General features: G+C 31.3%; 4 protein-coding genes across 4 annotated transcripts; 2 read left to right on the top strand and 2 right to left on the bottom strand.

Annotated features, from left to right (window-relative positions):
- Positions 1-5192: 5192 nt before the first annotated feature.
- On the bottom strand, positions 5193-9029 carry PWA37_000861 (beta strand repeat-containing protein; the record flags this gene model as incomplete). Its single annotated transcript, XM_064857519.1, has 1 exon — positions 5193-9029. The coding sequence occupies one exon, from the start codon at positions 9027-9029 to the stop codon at positions 5193-5195; it is 3837 nt and encodes a 1278-aa protein (XP_064715825.1).
- Positions 9030-15537: 6508 nt separating this feature from the next.
- PWA37_000860 (uncharacterized protein) lies at positions 15538-19293 on the top strand (the record flags this gene model as incomplete). The annotated part of the gene is made up of 1 exon (XM_064857518.1): positions 15538-19293. The coding sequence occupies one exon, from the start codon at positions 15538-15540 to the stop codon at positions 19291-19293; it is 3756 nt and encodes a 1251-aa protein (XP_064715824.1).
- Positions 19294-19425: 132 nt separating this feature from the next.
- On the bottom strand, positions 19426-20196 carry PWA37_000859 (PEX11 family protein; the record flags this gene model as incomplete). Its single annotated transcript, XM_064857517.1, has 1 exon — positions 19426-20196. The coding sequence occupies one exon, from the start codon at positions 20194-20196 to the stop codon at positions 19426-19428; it is 771 nt and encodes a 256-aa protein (XP_064715823.1).
- A 1865-nt stretch (positions 20197-22061) lies between these two features.
- On the top strand, positions 22062-24104 carry CBP1 (Cbp1p; the record flags this gene model as incomplete). The annotated part of the gene is made up of 1 exon (XM_064857516.1): positions 22062-24104. The coding sequence occupies one exon, from the start codon at positions 22062-22064 to the stop codon at positions 24102-24104; it is 2043 nt and encodes a 680-aa protein (XP_064715822.1).
- Positions 24105-24195: the final 91 nt, after the last annotated feature.

The following is a 24195-nucleotide window of genomic DNA, read 5'->3' as shown; positions in this document are numbered from 1 at the left end:
AACTACATTGGAGAAATCTAGCAGATATAACATGAAATATATTTTAATTATAACATTCAATGTTTAAACTAGTACTCAACACTTACAAAGAAATATATTGGTCAAAACACAGTTACGTGCTTTGTATTTTTTCAAATTTTTTAAAAATTTTTTCTCGATGCCATCACAGAATTTTCTTCCTACAGCAGTTTTTCCATTAACGATGAGATGAAAAGTAGATTAAGAGAAGAAAACAGAGTATTTATAGTAATTATCTTTAAATAGTGATGTTAGGACTCTCATTAAACAGAAAACCAGATTTCAATATGCAGTGGTATATTTTATTTCTAACATGAATTAGTATGTGCTCATGGTGAACAATTGAAAATAGTTATTTTTGTCCCTTTATGATATAGTATATAATAGTGGTAATAACCTACCATCTTTGAAAAGTATTAAGAGTGACATCTCAATATATTCATAGTGTGATAATATATATTGTGTTTTTAAAATATCAGTATGCCTTCCCAGATGTTATCATAGTTCAATTATTAAATAAAGTACATTAGCATTTCAATTTCTCTGGATAGAAGTCTATCTAAAGTGTTCTTTGCTATTCTAGTTTATTAAACTTTCATTATACTGGTATATGTGGATTATTTATTAATATTCAGTTAAATTATTGTGGTTTTATAACTCCATTATTTGTTATTGAATGTTAATAATTTCTGTATTATACTGTTACTTTTATTATGTCATCGAAATAAAATATTTGAGAACGGAACAAATGGAACAATGGGATTCCAACATATAACACCACTGGAATGTTGAGGAACTGTTGTTTACATGTCACAAAATGTTAATGAAACTGCTTGCTTAATTTCTGCCATTCATAGAAGGGAAGTAACAAAATTTAACATACACAAAGACAACATTTTTTTCAAATCGTGTTCCTTTTCCCGCATACTTTTCACATATTATCATCTCTATGTTATACATACAAAGGAAGATGGAAGAACTTTAATACAATTTTGTAAAATATAGCTATCCAATTATAGTATTGAGAATGTTCATTATTTATCCAATGACTACGAGCGCCAATTCTTAACAACTTTAATATACTATAACAAAATATATATTGTTAATGTGAGGTGTGGGGGAGGTGATTATAAATTTACAGAATAATTATTCATATGCTATGACTATTACTATTATTCAAAGAAATCACAATCCACAAAACTATCTCTGAAAGTATTTCCTTCTCTCTTATTTTTGAGTTTGGAAAGACCATTGTGTTATGACAGTCAATTTTCTAGAACAGTAGTTTTCATAAGTTTGAAAAATGTCATATTAATTCTTCGTATATTTATAGTTCTTGAGGTCTTGAATATGTTAACTCATGCTGTTTTGGCTGTATTGTTGTTAAAACACAAGAATTTTGAGAATCAAGAGTATTAGGGTGTTGTTTATATTCTGTTCATACTAATTTAGCTATTATTAATTTCTCACGTTTTGTAAATAGCATTAAAACAAGATATCCTGTTTCATGAATAACTTACTATACAATCTTGTGATGAGAAGATCGACCCAAAACATTACAAAAACTTGCAGATATCTAAAGTTGTAATTAGTGTTAAGGGACCTGTTTTAATAAATAAACAACAATGATCATATTTGTTGATTGTCTAACTTACAAATATGGAAAAATTATGCTAGGCTCTAAAGGTTGATTATGAGTACTTATTTTTTAAGTTGTAACTATTTAATTCTCACATCTGATGTTCTGAAACATGATGAGATAAGGGAACTGATGTTGTCAATAATACAAATTAAAATGTGTGAGTATTTGTAGTCGATTATCAAATAACCCACGTAAGAAAAATCATAGCAAAACTTACTTAAAGAGGCCTTTGATCCAGTTTGATAGATCGTAGGGATAACTATCAACATTGGATTATGATATAGTAGGGTCCAATATAATATATCGTATGTTCACAAGATTTTTTTTGTTAAAAACTGATTTTGGTAGATCGTTGGTAATTTTTTTGAAAGATTAATATGTATTTAATAATAAATACAATATATATTATTTGTATGGGCTTTCAATAAACGAGAAATCCAATTTACTAAATACTTAAAACATAACAACGTTAGACCTTAAATCTACTATATTCCAGGAGATACCATATTAGCATCCCTGAGACTCTAATTTCAAATGTTAAATCTACAAAATTATACTTCCGTAAACAATTAAGATTATTCAAATTAAATATCATTTTAAATATTTTCATAGGATAAATACTTGATCATAAACAGTAGAAATATGGCATAGTGCTCAACTTAAATTTATTTATCAAGGTCTTCTTTGAAATGAAAAACGTAAGCAGCTTTTTCAAATTTGTGGCTTTCACTACGTATAGAACACGTAGATTGTTTTTGGATCGATCTTATTTTCTGGAAAATAATTCTGTATTATTAGGCACAGAATATTTCTCATAATTCTCTAAAAACTACCCAAGATATCTTTTCATATTGGTAAAGTAAAAATTATTTCCCATATCAAATGATTATATGAACAATTTATACTTAATTCACCTACTATACTAAGGTAAACAAAACAATGAGCTCCTTCTAAAAAGTTTTTGAAACATATCTATCACTATCTCTTTCTTTAAATCACAAAATATGAGTGAACCACGATTTTCGAAAGAATAAAAATAACAACGGTAGAGCCATTTGTTTGATAATAAATAGATAAATAAATTTTGATCATTTTCTTTTCACATATAGGATATAAAAACAATGTAAACAACATTAACATAATACACTGAATTAATCTGATCCATTAATGGTTACTCTATTACATCTCATACTTACAGTCACATTTCTATGTTTACTATAGTAATATCATCTAGTAAATTTTATTGCTCTTTTAAACCTCTAACATATAATGTTATTCACAGTGTCTGTTATCATGATATCAACATGTATCTTTACTATGGATTTATACATAGTAGATTAAGTTCATATTAACCACTATTGGTTTTAGTCATGTCTTTGCTCTTGAACTGCTTGCTTCATTTAGATATTAATAACTGGTAGATTGTATGGTATCAATCCTAAACTATGAATTCCACATTAATATACAACTTTTCTTGATATTATGTCTTAGACAAGAAGAATTCTACACAAACATATTACACTTAATTACTCTTAGCATCAGCTATCATTATCTCTTCTTATTCAAATTTCAATTGGCAATTTTCCTTGTTTCAAAATTTGAAAAAATAGTTTGAAAAAAAAAAAGTATAATAGCCACTTTCATTGACGGCCATATAAATAATACAGATTCATCTAACCATAAATAATCAGTTGTTATATACTTACTATATAGTATAACTCTGAACATTACCAAACCATTATTTAATATGGCATAGTTACACCATTGTGCACTTAATAATCATTCATAAATGACTATAGAGAATACTCTCAAAACAGCCTGCTCCATACATATATTGTAACTAGGGAAGATGTTTATTAATAAATATGACCATTTTTTGTGTTACCACCACTTTCATAATAAATATATCTATTAAAACATACTCCAATATTACATGAACACTATCCCTTACTAATTCACTGTATGAGATTTTTTCTTATATCCCACTAAATCCTTAGTTTTGCTAATTCTATTCTTATTATGAATGGACTTAATCTATGTCTACTTTCCAGTGATTATTATAATGATGACAAAGGGCAGATTGATTTGATATAATGAATAATATTTTGGTTATATCTTAATTTTATTCTACTGTATTACTTTCTCTGCTTAACAAATTTCGTTGTGTCCCTTATTCAGATGATCTTACTTTAACGTTTGAAAAAATAATATAATGAAGAGAGATTTTATCTCGATCTTCGAACATTGAACACGTTGAAAAAGAAATTGTGGTGGAAATATTAACATGAAAAAATGTCAACTTGACATTCAAGCAGTAGTCAGTAGATCCGATTGATTTCGAGAATTAATCTGATTCTATTACAGGTCAATGTCTAGTACCGTGTATTGAACTCCAATTGCAACAAATAACCATTGTAATATTTTTACATGTTCCTTATTTAAAAAGAAAATTCTCACATTATTAAAATCTTAGGATAATAATAATTATTATTATCACAATATCTTTCAAGTGTAGAGGGGAAATTCTCCTGTATGTTGTGAAATCTTGCAAGCTCTGTGCCCAGCAAAATACAAGAAATACGATAGAGTAACTGATCAATAGAGCATAGCTGTTATCGTATGCTGTATATCTACATTTTTGTGCATAATATTCTTAACATGTATAGTAAGTATAATATATCATTAGTGTGCAATTCTGTACATTTGGGAAGTAGTATGTTATTTCTCTTTCCTATGCTTCTTGTTATGCTAATAAAAAGAGCTTTCATTTCTTTGCGTATCACTAGAGTAATTGTATGGTATTTTTCTACTGTTTATGTGAGAATAAAAGATCTTGAATACGTCATTTCATTTGGGGTCGAATATTTTATTGCTAAAATAGAAGTAGAAGTGGAACCGTTAGTCGAAAATGAAAGTAATAAGAGTTAGCATAGTTATATTAATATATATATATATATACTTAATTGACTTAAGGGATGATAGTGTTATCAAATTAGCATATATATATTACTTATTTTTATACCTGTGTGTACGTATATATATGAGAAAGAGAGGAAATAATTAGAAAATAGGAAAAGAAAAAGATTTATGATACTCTTGTTTCACATTTAATGATCACTCATTTAGTTAACTTTTCGGATACAACTACGGATAGAGAAATATCGTATCAGTTTTTAAGATATGTGACGAACCTTTTATTATTATTTTTGAATTAAATTAGTATTGGATCTTCGTAACTACAATTTTTCCTAATTGGAAAGAATTTAAGAATCTCAGTTTCTTTAAAATATGATCATCAGTTGGCTTCAAAATTATACAACAGTAAAATTTGTTGCGCTGAATAATGTAAATCGATGGTTTATTAGGTATGATCAAATCTGTTTTTCTATACAAGATATTTGGGAAATAACCAAATAAATAATGAAAATAAACAGTATGAACAGTGTTGGGGTATTATTTCTGTTTATATAGAAATATTTGATTATTTAATTATTTAGTTATTTAGTATTCCCGGTCTCAAAATTATTCATACTCAAATAATCATAAATAATAATAGACTAATGAAATGGGCAACACTCCACTTCATATATATGGTGCTACCCTTACCTTCATATGATGCAAGAGAAGGTGCACTTCCATGAGATATGGTGACAGCAGTTGGTGATGAGGAGAATTGCTCTGAAACATATTGGGAAACTTGTGACACCATTGTAGGTACTGATGTTTCTGGTCTTCCAGACTCAGCGTTACCAACTACAGTAGTAGACCCTCTAGAGTTTCTAGATGTTGGTTGATCTTCATTATTAGTAAATGTCGGACTAGCGGTGGTGGAAATAATAGAGATAACTGGAGTTGCGTCGAAAACAGCAGAAAATGAGTTAATCTCTTCCTGTTGGTTCTTTGAATAAATAGATTCAATAGAACCATGTCCAATGGTAGCAGTCATACTTGTTCTGGAAATTTCAGATGGTTCTGGACAATAAGTTGTAGTCACAGTAACTCCATTAATAACCGTAGTCAAAACAACCAAAGTGCTACTCAAAGTAGTTATAGTCTTTTCGTTAGGAATAGTGGAGTTTCCGTAAAGAGGAGATGATACAGAAATTAGTGATGTCATGACGCTATTAGATGGGGCTGGGGTGATCACAACAACAACAACTTCGGTAGAAGAGGAGCCGTTGTTGTCAGTGACGATAGTGGTGAAGGTGGAGGTAGTTGGAGCTGTGACATCGCCAGTAGTGGTAGTAGACAAGGTAGATGGGGCTGGGGTGATCACAACAACAACAACTTCAGTAGAGGATGAACCGTTACTATTAGTGACGATAGTGGTGAAGGTGGAGGTAGTTGGAGCTGTGACATCGCCAGTAGTGGTAGTAGACAAGGTAGATGGGGCTGGGGTGATCACAACAACAACAACTTCAGTAGAGGATGAACCGTTACTATTAGTGACGATAGTGGTAAAGGTGGAGGTAGTTGGAGCTGTGACATCGCCAGTAGTGGTAGTGGACAATGTGGATGGATGTGGGGTGATCACAACAACAACAACTTCGGTAGAAGAGGAGCCGTTGTTGTCAGTGACGATAGTAGTGAAGGTGGAGGTAGTTGGAGCTGTGACATCGCCAGTAGTGGTAGTAGACAATGTGGATGGGGCTGGGGTGATCACAACAACAACAACTTCGGTAGAGGATGAACCGTTACTATTAGTGACGATAGTGGTAAAGGTGGAGGTAGTTGGAGCTGTGACATCGCCAGTAGTGGTAGTAGACAATGTGGATGGGGCTGGGGTGATCACAACAACAACAACTTCGGTAGAGGATGAACCGTTACTATTAGTGACGATAGTGGTAAAGGTGGAGGTAGTTGGAGCTGTGACATCGCCAGTAGTGGTAGTAGACAAGGTAGATGGGGCTGGGGTGATCACAACAACAACAACTTCAGTAGAGGATGAACCGTTACTATTAGTGACGATAGTGGTGAAGGTGGAGGTAGTTGGAGCTGTGACATCGCCAGTAGTGGTAGTAGACAAGGTAGATGGGGCTGGGGTGATCACAACAACAACAACTTCAGTAGAGGATGAACCGTTACTATTAGTGACGATAGTGGTGAAGGTGGAGGTAGTTGGAGCTGTGACATCGCCAGTAGTGGTAGTAGACAAGGTAGATGGGGCTGGGGTGATCACAACAACAACAACTTCGGTAGAAGAGGAGCCGTTGTTGTCAGTGACGATAGTGGTAAAGGTGGAGGTAGTTGGAGCTGTGACATCGCCAGTAGTGGTAGTGGACAATGTGGATGGATGTGGGGTGATCACAACAACAACAACTTCGGTAGAAGAGGAGCCATTGTTGTCAGTGACGATAGTAGTGAAGGTGGAGGTAGTTGGAGCTGTGACATCGCCAGTAGTGGTAGTAGACAATGTGGATGGGGCTGGGGTGATCACAACAACAACAACTTCGGTAGAGGATGAACCGTTGTTGTCAGTGACGATAGTGGTGAAGGTGGAGGTAGTTGGAGCTGTGACATCGCCAGTAGTGGTAGTAGACAAGGTAGATGGGGCTGGGGTGATCACAACAACAACAACTTCAGTAGAGGATGAACCGTTACTATTAGTGACGATAGTGGTGAAGGTGGAGGTAGTTGGAGCTGTGACATCGCCAGTAGTGGTAGTAGACAAGGTAGATGGGGCTGGGGTGATCACAACAACAACAACTTCAGTAGAGGATGAACCGTTGTTGTCAGTGACGATAGTGGTAAAGGTGGAGGTAGTTGGAGCTGTGACATCGCCAGTAGTGGTAGTGGACAATGTGGATGGATGTGGGGTGATCACAACAACAACAACTTCGGTAGAGGATGAACCGTTACTATTAGTGACGATAGTGGTAAAGGTGGAGGTAGTTGGAGCTGTGACATCGCCAGTAGTGGTAGTGGACAAGGTGGATGGGGCTGGGGTGATCACAACAACAACAACCTCTGGAGAAGATGAACTGTCGCTGTCGACAAGTGTGGTTGTGTAGGTAGACGTTGTAAGGGCTGTAACATCGCCAATAGTGGTAGTGGACAAGGTGGATGGGGCTGGAGTGATCACAACAACAACAACCTCTGGAGAAGATGAACCGTCGCTGTCGACAAGTGTGGTGGTGTAAGTAGATATAATAGGTGTGGGGATTGATGTGGTGAGGGTAGTGTAGGATGTAGATAATGGAGGGACAGCAACATTATAAATGATTTCGGATATTGTATATGAGTACTGATTAACTGTAGATGTTATTACAGTTGAAAGAGTAGTAACTGCAGTAATGGAATTCATAGTAGTAACTGTTGTTGTTTTTGTAACTGGACCAGATAACCATGCACATGACTTACCATGTTCTTGACTAACTATGTATATAACGCTACCACTGAGTTGATAAGGAGGATCTGATGGTTGAACAGCAAAACTATTTGTCACTGTAAATGAAGGACCTGGACAAGTCATGTTAAACCAGTAACGGTGACCATATATCTCATAATTAGACCGAAGAGGTACATATATGCTATTAAAACTTGTACTAGACCATTCATTATAGTCTACATTTAAGAACACAAATATAGACTTGACATAATTATCAATTTTAAGTGAACCAGGTACAACTTTTGGATTAATTAAGTACAAACCTTGGTGAACATTGAAAGTTTGTCCTTCAAGAGTATTTGTGTTAAGCAAAACTACAGCACCTTCCTTGCCGCTAACTTGACCATGACCCTTTAGAGGATTATTAAAGATAATACCTTTCATATTGTATCTACTAACATAGTCTTGATATCCATTGGCTGTTAATGCAGAAAATCCACCAGAGTTGATTACACCATTATTTGTTATAGTACCAAGATAAAGAAATCCATTTGTGGTACCCCCCTTATCAGCTGTGTCATAGTCAATTGTACCTGTGTTAATGAAAGAACCAGTTGGGGCTAGAGTAAAGTTAGTACCTGGTACAGTAGCAGCAGCATTTAATTGTGAGACAGTGAATGTACCAGAGTTATCTATACTTGCAGGTGAAATAACAAAATCACTGGCAGAACCTGCTGATTTAATATTTTCGATGTTGATATTACCACTGTTTGTAATTGTCGTAGTAGAACCAAATTGTAGACTGGTTAAACCTTTTGTTGAATCACCAATAATATCTAAAGTCCCTTTGACATCAATATTGCCATTGAAGGAATATGAAGTACCTGATACCAATTCAAGAGTAGCACCTGATTCAATCACTATATCATCAGAAAATGTTTGATCACCTGATAAAGTTGTAGGTGCTGAAATCGTAGTAACAGCAGCATTTATTTTGGTCACGAGTAACCCCAGTAAAAACCATAAAATTAATATCTTCATTTTAATGATAACAAATAAACAATGGTTAATTATACTTTATTTCACTTTTTTCTTACTTTAATTAACTCTTTATTACTTGCTAGTAAATTTTTCGAGGAAGAAACATACAAGAATAGGAAGATTAAAAGAACAGTTTATATAATATATTAGGACCCAAGAAATCGAGAAAATAAAGATTAGATCATACGGACTTCATGTATAGATCTAGAAATACACTTTCTTATATATATATGTGTATTTTTTTAATCGGTATGTGTAATAGATATTCTTCAATGATATTGTAAGGAAGGAAACTAGAACAATGAGTAAGATTCAGGGTTTTATTCTAGATTTATACATATATAATGCATTTTGATTGTTTCGGATAGATATTGGAATGGTATAAAAAATCTGCAGATTCTATTGTTTTTCATTTTGTTATAGGTTTACCGAATTCCACAAATAATGTTTTAAGTAAGTGCTTGTCTTTTAGAGAAAAACAAAGTAGGGTACATGAAAAGATTTCAAGTATTTTTCCTTTTTTTTCTTTCTCGAAATATATATATTTAATGTTCTTCTTGCTATTGAGGATGGCAAAATGTGGAAATATGGATATTTCTTACTTGTAGCCTCTAGCTACCATTTCTAATAATAATGGATAAGATGTTCTGTGTAATTTTTCTCCTCGTTATGTATTAGGATAAAAACTGAACAAAGAAGATATATAATTATATGCTTTACTATTTAATTTTCTATCACGAACTAGTTATTTTTTAGTTTTTCACCAAATTCATACATTGGGATTATTTTTAATTTAGTGAAATTGCTGTATTAGATTCCTGTCAACTAAACTAAACAGAACAATGAGTTTTTAGCAAAAGTAAAAAGGCAGAAGTTTGTGACAGCGTTGTTTTCATATTAGTAATCGTCAATGAAACTCTTTAGTTAATATTTTTTCATGCTATTTGTAGAAGGAAACTACTTGACACATTCATATACATAAGGCCACAAATCTTCTTGTGTCATAGTATTATTTTTGTTTACATTTCTGTTTATAATTACTTTTGTTTTTTATATAATAAAGCAGAGAGAAGAATGTTATTTTGAATTTTGTACAATATTGAATACATAGTAATTGTAATTGAAAAGATATTTAATTTACCTAATATTTATAGTTATTAGATGGCAACAAATATATATTCAATTAAAGTTCCCATTACATATTTATCAAATTGGATATTAAAAATCAGGCATTTTAATAACATACCACAATATTATTTAAGAATTTGTAACAACTATAGGTTTCATTATAAGTCAGTCAGGATCTTGTGTTAGTTTTTAACAAATTTCATTCATTTAGGTTTTGTTTTTCAAATTTTAGATATTTCACAATTGGTAGGTCTTTAAAATTTTACCCTTTTCTTTTGATATGTTGCAAGAAGGGCAAGCTTTTTTTTATCAGAAATAAAATAACGGAGATAAAAATTTTCACATTATCCCTACATCTAGCACGAAAATGTTGAATAATTGTCTAAACTTTTGCATATATTGTATATACCTGTTATTATAAACGTGATATGTTATTTAACCCAAGATTTTGAAAAATTTATTGTAAACTTCTTTTTTACGAAAAATATCGGCTAACAATATTGGGGATCCAATTGTTTAGTAATAATAGCGCAAATAATAATAGCTCTAAAAATTTGATACATATTTCTGAATTTTTTTACCTACACATAATACTGGTAAATAGTTTCTAGGTATTATAATTTTGTCATAGATGTGGGGTTTAATAACATCCATTTAGGAAGGAATAAAGAGGGGGCGTAAATTTTTATTAAACTTTTTTTTATTGTTTTTTTTTTTCTTGAGTTTTTCTGACTCATAAAGATTTTTCAGAGCTCTTCTTTAAAAGAACCTTGAAGATAAGTTAAGTTGGATTAACAAATACAACAAAAATACAGTTTAATAAGCTTATAGAACAATAATATACTATATTGGCGAAGTACAAGAGGCATATAATGAGCATACTGCGAAAAAAATAAAAATAAAAATAAAAATATCACTAGTAACTGTACAACAAGAGAATTGTTCTTTTTATTTATTGACTTGAATACTTTCTACAACATTACTAAAACGTGAAGTATAAATTAAAATTTTCCTGACTAAAATTGCGGTTTTTTTAAAAAATTAAAGATACACTGAAAATTTTCTTTTCTTTTTCAAGAAATCTGTGAAATGGTGCTACTTTATTAGAGAATTTGCAATGCCTAATAAATTTTAGGAATACGAAGTTTCATGACTTGAAATTTCAAATTTTTTGTTTATAATTGCAACATTTTTTTTTTCTTATTTTTTTTCTATTCCAAATTTCCTTTTTGGTATACCCCCTAAAAGACTTTTTGGAAAACACAATTACTCATCATACTATTATGCGGGAAATCGTTGTGAAAAAAAAAGTTTTCAAAAGAGTAGGTCATTATTTTTTTCATGAACTTTTTTCCTGCTACTTTGAATACGCTTTTTATTGTTTTCGAAATAATAGGACGTTCTCCTCTTTTTTTTCTTGCTTTTGTTTTAAACTTAGATTTTCCATCTCTCAAAAATTGTAGCCTAAGGTCTGGAAATGGGTAAATTTTATGTAAACTCTATCTAATGCTATATGAATTGTTATTTTTAACTAATTATTTCTGTCAATTCTTCAAATTATCCATAGGCTTATCAAATACGGAAATATTTTTTTGATTAATATACAATAAGACTACGATATTTTTACTATAAACTTACACCTATAACCAATTAGTACAGCATAATTGCATATTGAAATATCTAAACTACTGTTTGGAAAAAAAAAAAGGATTTTTCGTATCAAATTTCGGTAATAAAAATTTTATTATTACGGAATTATTGTTATGTGTTCGTAATACAATGCGTATGACAAAAACAATAGATTCGTAAAAAGATAATATGGAGTTTTAAAATTATCAATTTTTCTTCACAATTCATCCAAAAAGGAAATGTTCAAAATAAAAGCAAAGATAACTAAACGGTGGAAAATGAATAAACTATTGAAATCAACAATGGAAAAAAATAGCTATTATTATAACCAAAGTTGCCAAATATTTATCACTATTCCATGTTTTTAGAATTCTTTCCATCGATCTCAACAATAACAAAAAAATACATTAGAATTTTCTTTGATATATATTAATAATAAGTATTAAAAAAATGTAATTAGTACTATTACTAAAGTAACAACTCTACCGAAGAAATTAGAAAAACTAATGTATATTTCAATTTATGGATATGTGTTTATAGATAACATAAATATACTCCAGATTTTTCTTGTATACATTTAGTAAGATATTTTACTGCCTAAGTTGGGGAGCAACAGAAATAAATATTCTATTATTGACTTGCAAAGAATTTGAAATTTTCAAATCTTTACCTAATTAGTAACAAACTACTTTCAAATACGTTACAATAAAGTCTTTAGTAATTCCAAAAAAAAAAAAAAGAAATAAATTCGGTAATAATTTTATTATTGAATTATATTGTTTAATTATTAATAGGGGGATAAATTATATAGAAATAGGATAATAAATATGTGCAATACAAATATTCTATCATTTGGATTGTAGATTGGCTATTCTAATTGATTTTAATATTAGAAATGAAACAGGAAAACAATGAAAAATACACGAAACAAGACCTATTTATAGAGCCGCTGATATTAGTCTATTTGTTGAACGGTAACTATGATGAAAACTATTGTAAAATATGTTAATATAATTGTTGTGGAAAATATAAAAGAAAAGTTTTTTTTTATTTATCTTTGTTCAATTGTTTAAACATTTCCCTTTTGATGAATTTTAAAATTTTTTGCTGATATTTCAAATTCTACATACCTTTTTCAGATATATATTGTTTTCATTGCATGTATCACATTCATGCATGCAACAATAGCTCTGTAGTACTTTTTCATTGCAAACAATAATCTATGTTTTCTTTATACCATAACTAGACATTTCTGTATACGACTGTACAGTACTAATGGGTTGTAGATTGTAAATTCGTGAATGATTTTTGGAGAAGAGATCGAAATCTCTAGTTACAAAAATAATATAATATAAGGGTAATCAAATGATACATGTGCCAAAAATCCAGTCTACCTACGATTATAATCCACAACAAAATTCTTAACTCCCCACAAAACTAAAAGAAAAAGAAGAAACGGAAAAAAGCCCCCTATTCCGGAAACAATACAGGGCTTATGCACGAGATAATAGGAAGAACAATATTTATAAAAAAAGAAAATAAGAACTCTCTACCTTCCCAAAAATTTTTTTGCTATGATTTTCCGAACAGAAGTAAAATGAGGCATAAAGTGAGGGGTTTTTTGTTTTTCCGACATCGTTCAATGTGTACTAAAAAGGAAATAAGGAAAAAAAACAAAAATAATAGATTTTAGAAGGGCAACTACAAAAAAACAATTTTCCATTCTTAGAATTCAATCGGATGTCACAAGCTTTTTTGGAAAGAAAACAGTGGCATAGTATGAGTTTTCAGTTTTATCTACTGTTTTTATTTTTTTTTCTGGTACATTTTCAAAAAAAATTTTAAGGTTATAACTTTAGGGTAGATATCTGATACTTACTATGTGTTATAAGAGGTACATACTGTGTGCTTTAGGTTTTAATAATGTCTTAAAGCATGTTCAAACAATACCAGATAAAAGAACTATTTTCTTATTATACAATTGAAATTACTAGTAGTAGTAAGTCCACATGTTATTTTTACCTATATATCTTCTAATTTTTGCGAATGTAACCTATAATTCTAAAATATTATTAAACTCTTTTTTTTTGTCATTTTTTCGATTAGGTTTAACTTATTTCTAAGAATATAAAAAGGAAAAATTTTGGAAACCTTTTATAGGTTTAGAAACTGAAAAATAAAAAAACACAAAACCCAAAATACAAAAAAAAAAAGAATGCCGTTATTATTTACGCTCTTAACTTTTTTTCTTTTCTAAATGCAAAGTCGTTAGTCCTAATGTTTAAGGAAAATTATCATCCTGAAAATTTTTTTTGTCATTATAATGTGTGTACAAAAACAATATTAAGAGATATTTATCAAAAATTTTTTAGGACTATAGAGATTTGTACAATTATCGACAAACAATCAAGTTCTTCATATTGTTAGTCGATAGTTTTCTTGAGAAAAAAAAGTTAACAATAGATTGTTCTTCATTTTGCTTCAAATAACATGTTACACAAACAATAGTCGTTATGTACAAAATGCACAAAAATCTAAAATATTGTTCAATTTTTTTTGCTAGATATTAAAATCATATGAAAAATTCAAGTATGCATTATCTTTTTTTTTTGGGGAGGGAGATAAAAACAAGTCTTTGCCCTTCTTATAACATACAATGTAAAACAGATATGGTTTCAAAGACCTATCAACTAGGTGAAATATTTAAACTATGTTAAAATGAAACCTAAATAAATGAAATATATTTTAATAAAAAAAAACGCATAGAACCCATTAGCTTATAATGAAATAAAAAAAATAATAATCATTCCAAATTCTTAAGTATAAGTTATGATTTATTGCTTGCATGGCTAATACTTATCTTGTGCTTTTTGATACCGTATAACACTTGTTGCAAATCTGTGTCTTCATATTGGATAACAGAAACACTTTTTCATTCTCATTTAGAACACTCTATTCTAGCAGTTTTACTAAATAAAATCATTTTTTATGTATAAGATAAATGACTAATTAGAGATAGATAATTGAATAATTTGGTATATAAGCTAGTTTTTTTTTCTCTTTTTCTATTTACTCTTTAGCCATAATAAATGAAAAGGAGAAACATACGCAGAGTGGTTTATTCAGAATTATTGGGAATACTAACTGGAATTTAAGAGTAGAAATCATCCATATCTCCACATTATGTGATGTTCCATAACGAAACATTATATGTATTTATTTTGAGAAAATAGACAAAAAATTTTTAAAATATTTCTCTAAACCCTACTCTTGTCTTGCTTTGAGGAGGTAAGAACTTACCAAAATTTTCACGTAAAATATTTAGAAGCCTTCCAAAAAAAGAAACAATAGGATATGCAAATCTTTTACGTCATTTATACACAGATTCAGAATAATCAGATTATAACGTAGACATACCTGCATGCATAGATCCAAAATAAGGAGTCTAGAATATATTGATTTCTCTAAGTTCATTTTTTGATAGTATCATTGATTACTATGTATCATACACACTGGTAAAATAAACATATATAAACATATCTCTATCTATATTTATATAATCTGTAAATTTATTTTTGTTTCGTCTTTTTTCCAGCTCTTCGTACATTGCGTGGATTGTTTTTCTTTATCCTCCCTTTCAATGTGCCTTTTTATGCAAAATAACTACAAACAGAAACGAACCAAAAAAAATAATTAGATAAAATAGGATAAGGTAAATACAATTAACCATTGTTTATTTGTTATCATTAAAATGAAGATATTAATTTTATGGTTTTTACTGGGGTTACTCGTGACCAAAATAAATGCTGCTGTTACTACGATTTCAGCACCTACAACTTTATCAGGTGATCAAACATTTTCTGATGATATAGTGATTGAATCAGGTGCTACTCTTGAATTGGTATCAGGTACTTCATATTCCTTCAATGGCAATATTGATGTCAAAGGGACTTTAGATATTATTGGTGATTCAACAAAAGGTTTAACCAGTCTACAATTTGGTTCTACTACGACAATTACAAACAGTGGTAATATCAACATCGAAAATATTAAATCAGCAGGTTCTGCCAGTGATTTTGTTATTTCACCTGCAAGTATAGATAACTCTGGTACATTCACTGTCTCACAATTAAATGCTGCTGCTACTGTACCAGGTACTAACTTTACTCTAGCCCCAACTGGTTCTTTCATTAACACAGGTACAATTGACTATGACACAGCTGATAAGGGGGGTACCACAAATGGATTTCTTTATCTTGGTACTATAACAAATAATGGTGTTATCAAGTCTGGTGGGTTTGCTGGCTTAATAAATCAAGAATCTTATTTAGTCCCTAGTAGATATGATATGAAAGGTATCATTTTCAATAATCCTATAGAAGGTCAAGGTGAAGTTACTGGTAATCAGGGGTCAATTGTTCTTATTAACACAAATAATATTGGAGAACAAACCTTCAATGTTTACAAGGGTATGTATATTATTAATCCAAAAATTGTACCAAGCTCACTTATAGTCAAGAATTCAATCGGGTCTATGATTGTATTCTTAGATGTTGACTATTATCCATGGGCTGCTGATAATTTTGGCACCTCATTGGCATCTACAAATATTAATTTTGCAATAGATGGTCACCATTACTGGTTTAATGTGAGTTGTCCAGGTGGTTGGGAGACGCAACATCAAAGCTTTACTGTTACACCATCTGATCCTCTTTATCAAATTGGTGGTACTTTCATATACCTAACTCAATTTTATTATTCTCCATACTGTTCATGGATATCTGAACCCATTATAAAGACAGTGACAATTACTACTGAGAATTTCATTACTGAAGCTACTACTATTTCAACGGTGACAACATCTACAACTAATCAATACGCATATATTGTCACCGAGATTATTTATGATGTTGCTGTGCCTCCAGTATCTACTATATACACGGCCACTACTAGCGTTATCACAGCTCCAACTACATCCACTTACACCACCACTGTCACCGATAGTAATGGCTCTTCCTCTGCTGAGGTTGTTGTTGTTGTGATCACACCTGCTCCATCTACCTTGTTCACTACTACCACTGGCGATGTCTCTGAATTAACCACATCCACTTACACCACCACTATCACCGGTAGTAATGGCTCTTCCTCTGCTGAAGTTGTTGTTGTTGTGATCACACCACACCCATCTGGTTCTATCATCTCGACCACTACTACTGGTGCAGTCACAGTTCCAACTACATCCACTTACACAACTGTAGTCACAGACAGCAACGGTTCATCTTCTACTGAAGTTGTTATTGTTGTGATCACACCTGCTCCATCTACCTTGTTCACTACTACTACTGGCGATGTCTCTGCATTAACCACATCCACTTACACCACCACTGTCACCGATAGTAATGGCTCTTCCTCTGCTGAGGTTGTTGTTGTTGTGATCACACCACACCCATCTGGTTCTATCATCTCGACCACTACTACTGGTGCAGTCACAGTTCCAACTACATCCACTTACACAACTGTAGTCACAGACAGCAACGGTTCATCTTCTACTGAAGTTGTTATTGTTGTGATCACACCTGCTCCATCTACCTTGTTCACTACTACTACTGGCGATGTCTCTGCATTAACCACATCCACTTACACCACCACTGTCACCGATAGTAATGGCTCTTCCTCTGCTGAGGTTGTTGTTGTTGTGATCACACCACACCCATCTGGTTCTATCATCTCGACCACTACTACTGGTGCAGTCACAGTTCCAACTACATCCACTTACACAACTGTAGTCACAGACAGCAACGGTTCATCTTCTACTGAAGTTGTTATTGTTGTGATCACACCACACCCATCTGGTTCTATCATCTCGACCACTACTACTGGTGCAGTCACAGTTCCAACTACATCCACTTACACAACTGTAGTCACAGACAGCAACGGTTCATCTTCTACTGAAGTTGTTATTGTTGTGATCACACCTGCTCCATCTACCTTGTTCACTACTACTACTGGCGATGTCTCTGCATTAACCACATCCACTTACACCACCACTGTCACCGATAGTAATGGCTCTTCCTCTGCTGAGGTTGTTGTTGTTGTGATCACACCACACCCATCTGGTTCTATCATCTCGACCACTACTACTGGTGCAGTCACAGTTCCAACTACATCCACTTACACAACTGTAGTCACAGACAGCAACGGTTCATCTTCTACTGAAGTTGTTATTGTTGTGATCACACCTGCTCCATCTACCTTGTTCACTACTACTACTGGCGATGTCTCTGCATTAACCACATCCACTTACACCACCACTGTCACCGATAGTAATGGCTCTTCCTCTGCTGAGGTTGTTGTTGTTGTGATCACACCACACCCATCTGGTTCTATCATCTCGACCACTACTACTGGTGCAGTCACAGTTCCAACTACATCCACTTACACAACTGTAGTCACAGACAGCAATGGTTCATCTTCTACTGAAGTTGTTGTTGTTGTGATCACACCACACCCATCTGGTTCTATCATCTCGACCACTACTACTGGTGCAGTCACAGTTCCAACTACATCCACTTACACAACTGTAGTCACAGACAGCAACGGTTCATCTTCTACTGAAGTTGTTATTGTTGTGATCACACCTGCTCCATCTACCTTGTTCACTACTACTACTGGCGATGTCTCTGCATTAACCACATCCACTTACACCACCACTGTCACCGATAGTAATGGCTCTTCCTCTGCTGAGGTTGTTGTTGTTGTGATCACACCACACCCATCTGGTTCTATCATCTCGACCACTACTACTGGTGCAGTCACAGCTCCAACTACATCCACTTACACCACCACTGTCACCGGTAATAATGGCTCTTCCTCTGCTGAAGTTGTTGTTGTTATAGTTACACCATTTCCATCTAATAGCTTCATGACATCACCAATTTCTATATCATCTCCTCTATACAGAAACTCCACTATTCCTAGCGAAAAGACTACAACTACTTTGAGTAGCACTTTTGTTGTTTTGACTACAGTTGTTAATGGAGTTACTAAGACCACAACTTATTGTTCTGAGCCATCTGCAACTTCTGAAACAATTATGACTAACTTCAATGAACATGGTTCTATTGAATCAGTTTATTCAAGGAACCAACAAGAAGAGACTAACTCACTTTCTGCTGTTTCCAACGCAACCCCAGTTATTTCTATTGCTTCTACCATCACTAGTCCAGCATTTAGCAACGGTGAAAATCATCCAACATCTAGAAACTCTAGAACATCTACCACTATGGTCGGTAATAATGAGTCTAGAAGACCAGAAACATCACCAACCACAATGGTGCCACAAGTTTCTCAATATGCTTCTAAGCAACCATCCTCATCGTCCACTGCTATCTCAGTACCTCATGGAGGTGCACCTTCTCTTGTATCATATGAAGGTAAAGGTAGCACTATATATATGAAATGGAGTGTTGCCCATTGTATTGGTTTATTATTATTTATGGTTGTTTAAATTATACGCATATGATTATTGCTAGAATAAGGAATTCTAGATTATGAAATAATGAAATAATTAAAATATTAAATATTTTTATATAAACATACATAATACCCCAATATTGTTCACACTGTTTATTTTTATTATTTATTTGATTGTTTTCCAAGTATCTTGTATGCCGAAGATAGATGTGATCATACCTGATAAACCAACAATATCGTCTCTTGATTTCAAGTAATTTAGATTGTTCAATACGATTATACAATCTAATAGATCCCACAAAAGCTTTTTGGTGGATGTATATTTTTTATCACGTATTTGTGAAATCAAAGCTTTTGTTTCCTCTAAATCATTCTTATCCTTCTCTGATACATTACCATTTTGAGTGGATGATGATATATACTCTAATTCAGCGTCTGAATTTTGGATAGTCTTTAAATCTGATACAATCCCACTTAGAATAGAGAAAAACCAACAATAATTAGCCCACCGAGATATTTTAAATTGAATTAATTCATTTGATTTATTATTTTTGTTATTGCTAATAGTGGCATTGTTATAAGGCAAAATTTTCAATAATCTTAATAGGTTAATCTGATCTAAACTTAGATAAAGACATAAAAAAATATTTCTCCAAATTTGGCTATATCTAATCAACGAATCTTGATTAGATAACTTATTGTCATATAGTCTTGAAGCTAACTGAATATGATTTAAAGGCTTTAAGAATCTTAAAACTTTTCTAATCAAAAGAAACTGCAATTGTAAAGATCTAGCTTTAACCGAATTCAAAGAAAATGATAAAAGTCTTGAAAAATATTGCAAAAAACGCAACAATTTTTCTCTACCTGCAGTTGTATCTAAGAATTTGATTAAATGTGTAATCCATGGATGATAGACGAAAGTATCACAAACCATTTTCCTTCTACTTTACTTGATTATTTGCTATCCTACCCTTATATATACGTATGTATAGGTAGGAATGGAACCATAATATGTATATTTATGCAGACACAGAATGCACTATGCTAATTAAATAACACTATAGCCACCTGAACTGAATAATTAGCTACAAATATATTTGTGTGTATGTTTGTATTTGTTTAAATATGTTTGCTTTTATAATTTTCCCTTTATCTAAATGTCTTTACTTCTTCTTCCTTTTTTTTCTCCCCTCCTCCGTTTCTTTCCTATAAGATACTCTTGAACTACAAATAAAATAACATAATCAATGACTGTCGTAGTCATCACACGAACAGCAGAAATATACTTTGATATCACCTTAACAATATTAGAAGGAATAGACACTCTATTTATACATCAAAGAAAAAGGGGGAAAAGACAGAGAAAGCAAAAGAAGGGACTGAGTCATTTTTCCAAGTACATACGAATTTACATACTGATGATGTGTAAAAATACTTAGTATACTTAAGGAATGTAGTTGCACAATATTGTTCTATTAGTCTGTTGCATCATTTCTTCTTCTTCCTCTGCCGGGCTTAGAGCTTAGAAGATTTTAAAGGGTATAAAAAGAGGATATTCCTCCCCTCTAACCCCCCTTCCCCCAGTGATCCTTAATAAAAAAAACATTGATGCAATAGACAGTCTACATTGAATCTAGAACAACAAATAGTACAGAGAAGTTTGTTATCTCACAACATTAGTTGATTGTTCTGTATGGATTGCAATACAAGCACTTATCCTTAACAAAAGGCAGCCAGATATAAATCAATCTAGGTATTTCCATAATAGTATACAGATAATATATTGAATACAATAAAGTGATGAGTGATATACCCTATAAACCACATTACAACATGCATTCTGATTCTAACAGTTTGACCGAAAATTATCATATAAGATATCTGAAATAGATTCAAATAACTATATCATTTCGATTTTTTTTTTTTTTTGATTAATCATCTAATCAAAGATCGATTAATTAATAAAATTAATGAATACCATTTTCATTATATCATTGTTATTAAGTTATTTTCATAATCACGAAGTATACTCCCTCTTTTCCTTATATCTTAATTTATTATCAATAATTCTCAATCTAATACAGTTATTCACAAACTACTGTCTCTTTCTCACTTGCTATCTATAAAATTTAATATAGTATTGATATTATTAATGCTAAAGACTCTTTATACATCACTTTTAAAAACAGACACTGTTGTTGACCTGCTTCTATGAGTAAAATAGTTTCCAATGTGGATAAATACTGTATGTTGTATTAGGAGATAAATGTTAAAAGAATTAGAAATGCATCTTCAATCTGTTTTCATTACAAGTCCCATATTTACCGTTGGTGCTACACCAATGATAAAGTTGGTAGTACTTTCTTGGATATTTATGTCTTTACCTCTTCTCTTCTCTTTTATGTACAATTTTTTTTCATTTCTTGTTTCTAACAAGTGAAAAAAATTTGAAAGGAGATTCTTAAAATATTCTTTAAACTGCCATAGCTAAGATTTCTATGCAATACATATCCATAACGTACTTTAAAAAAGAATGTGTCAAATTCTCTTGAGACTAGACTGAGGTTGTGATATTATTAATATACCATACTTTAACATATATATTACTCCAATCTCCTGAAATTAATTGCATACGGAACGGCTAATTTAATGACTATATCAAAAGGTTTAAGATCTTTTTTTAGAATTGTCTTTTGATTGCCTTCATTCACCCATTATTCCATTTTGCATATTATAATATATATCTATATATATACATATGTTAACATATTTTTTTTATTGTTTGATTTTACATATCTAATGTTTAAATCGTCTTTACAACGAATACCTATTGCAAGATTCCATGTATCTTTTGCAAGAGCTACTAATCAATGTGCAGTTCCTATTAAACATAATAATAATGAACTCTGGGAATCATCAAGATTGAATTTGATAAAATATATTGAAAACAATGTGGATTTGTCAACTTCCATAAATCCTAATGTCACTATCTATAAGAAAGATGGTTCAACTTGTAAAAGATTTCCTAAATTAGTGCAGAAATATTGGAATTCATTCTCAACTCTAAATTATTTACATAACAATATTAGTAACACCAAAAATCAATCTTTACTTTTAACTGTCAATATTGATAAATTTATGGTCTTTATAAAACAAGGATGGGATTCTTCAATAATAAGATCGCTTTTCAAAAAAGAATTAATTTATAATTCAAGTAATATTAAATTTATTAATAAGTTACTATCGACATTAAGAACTACGACTTATAATAAACCAATAGCTAAATCTTCTGATATTCTTCAATGGTGTGTTGATGATTCCTTATCTAATAATGATATTATTACAGCTATCGATATTTTTCTATTATATTATAAAATCAATAAATCTATAGATCCACCAAATTTGAATGATGTCAAAAATTTAATTTCAAAACTAAAATATCAAAATCCAAAATATGATAATATCCATTTAAAAAGTTTAATCCAAATTTATGATTTATTAGAATCGTACAACTTACCCTTAAAATTATCTGACTTCGAAGTATTAATGTTTTGTAATAAAGCATTATCGCCTGATATGGATCCAATAATATCTAAGACAATACTAACTGTTTTACTTGATTCTCAATCAACCTTAAGTTCAAAATTGATAGGCCCAACTGGAAATGAAAGATTAAATCAAATTAATATTGGTTACGCTACAATTGATAGAGATTACAAAATTAGAAATCCAACTGGGATATATCTTACGTGGATTCAAATTAAAGATCTTTATTCATCTTTCTCAGATCATGATTCTAGAATCTTATACAAAGTTTTTAAATCATGTAGCCAGAATAGAACTTATAGAATCATTTGTGTTGAAATGTTATCGAAAATGAAACCTAGCCATTATTGTAATGATCCATTATTATTGCCAATCATTATTAAATATATCACTCTTACAAAATCTTTAAAAAATGCACAACATTTAATGACCAATATGGAAAAATATACCACTATAGAAAATAAAAAATTAATTTGGTCAAGTAAAAGATTCTTATCTTCTCTATTAAAAATGCAGTTATGCTTTTTTGATGCTGGAAGTGTTGATAATATAATAAAACAAATCATTGGGACTTATGGCTCGTTATCATCTGCTGATTATCAAGCAATTGTTTCTCATTTACTTGAAAAACCTAAAATGGATAATATTAAAAGAGCTTTAAAATTTGTTGATTCAATCCCACTAGATCAGAGATTTTCCTCATATAGTGTATTAGTAAATAAATTAATTGAATCAATATTTGCTATGGAATCTAAAATGAAACTGTTAGTAATGCCTTTGATTAATGAAATTTTAATAAAAGCACATACACAAGATCCGCATCATGATAATCCGTTCTGGTCTCTGATATCTGCTTTGTATATAAAAAGCCTACTCTTCTCATTGACATCTAGAATACCTTATTTGTCCCAAAAAAATTCTTCTTCGAGGTTAGATATGGCCAAATTATTATATTGTAAAAGTGACGAATTTCCTTTCCTCTACAATAGTAATACATCTATCAATCCATTCTCAGAACCTCACCCAAAGAATATTAAGTTAAAAATAACAAATATGAACAGGTTTGTAATCTTAAGGAATATTGCTCATACTGCCTTGAAATGTTCGAGAAAGGATATTTTTCTTTGGGCATGCTCAAAGCTCTATAAGGGAGGAATGCCAATAGAAGAGTTAATTCTATTATGGAATATAACATATAAACATCAAATTAGAAATACTAAGTTCCAATCCAAGAAAGAAATCATTCAGTGTATTGAAAAGTATGGAAGTAAGGCATTCAAAATAATGTTACAATAACTTATCAAAAACATATTAGTTTAACATATATTTTTATCTTATATTCATATAGTTTAGGATGATATATACATTAGTTATTCTTTTCCTATAT

Source organism: Arxiozyma heterogenica, assembly GCF_036370985.1.
Source record: "Arxiozyma heterogenica strain weizmannii chromosome Unknown scaffold_13, whole genome shotgun sequence".
In the NCBI taxonomy this organism is placed as follows: Eukaryota; Fungi; Ascomycota; class Saccharomycetes; order Saccharomycetales; family Saccharomycetaceae; genus Arxiozyma; species Arxiozyma heterogenica.
This window is presented reverse-complemented; position numbering and strand designations above follow the sequence as displayed.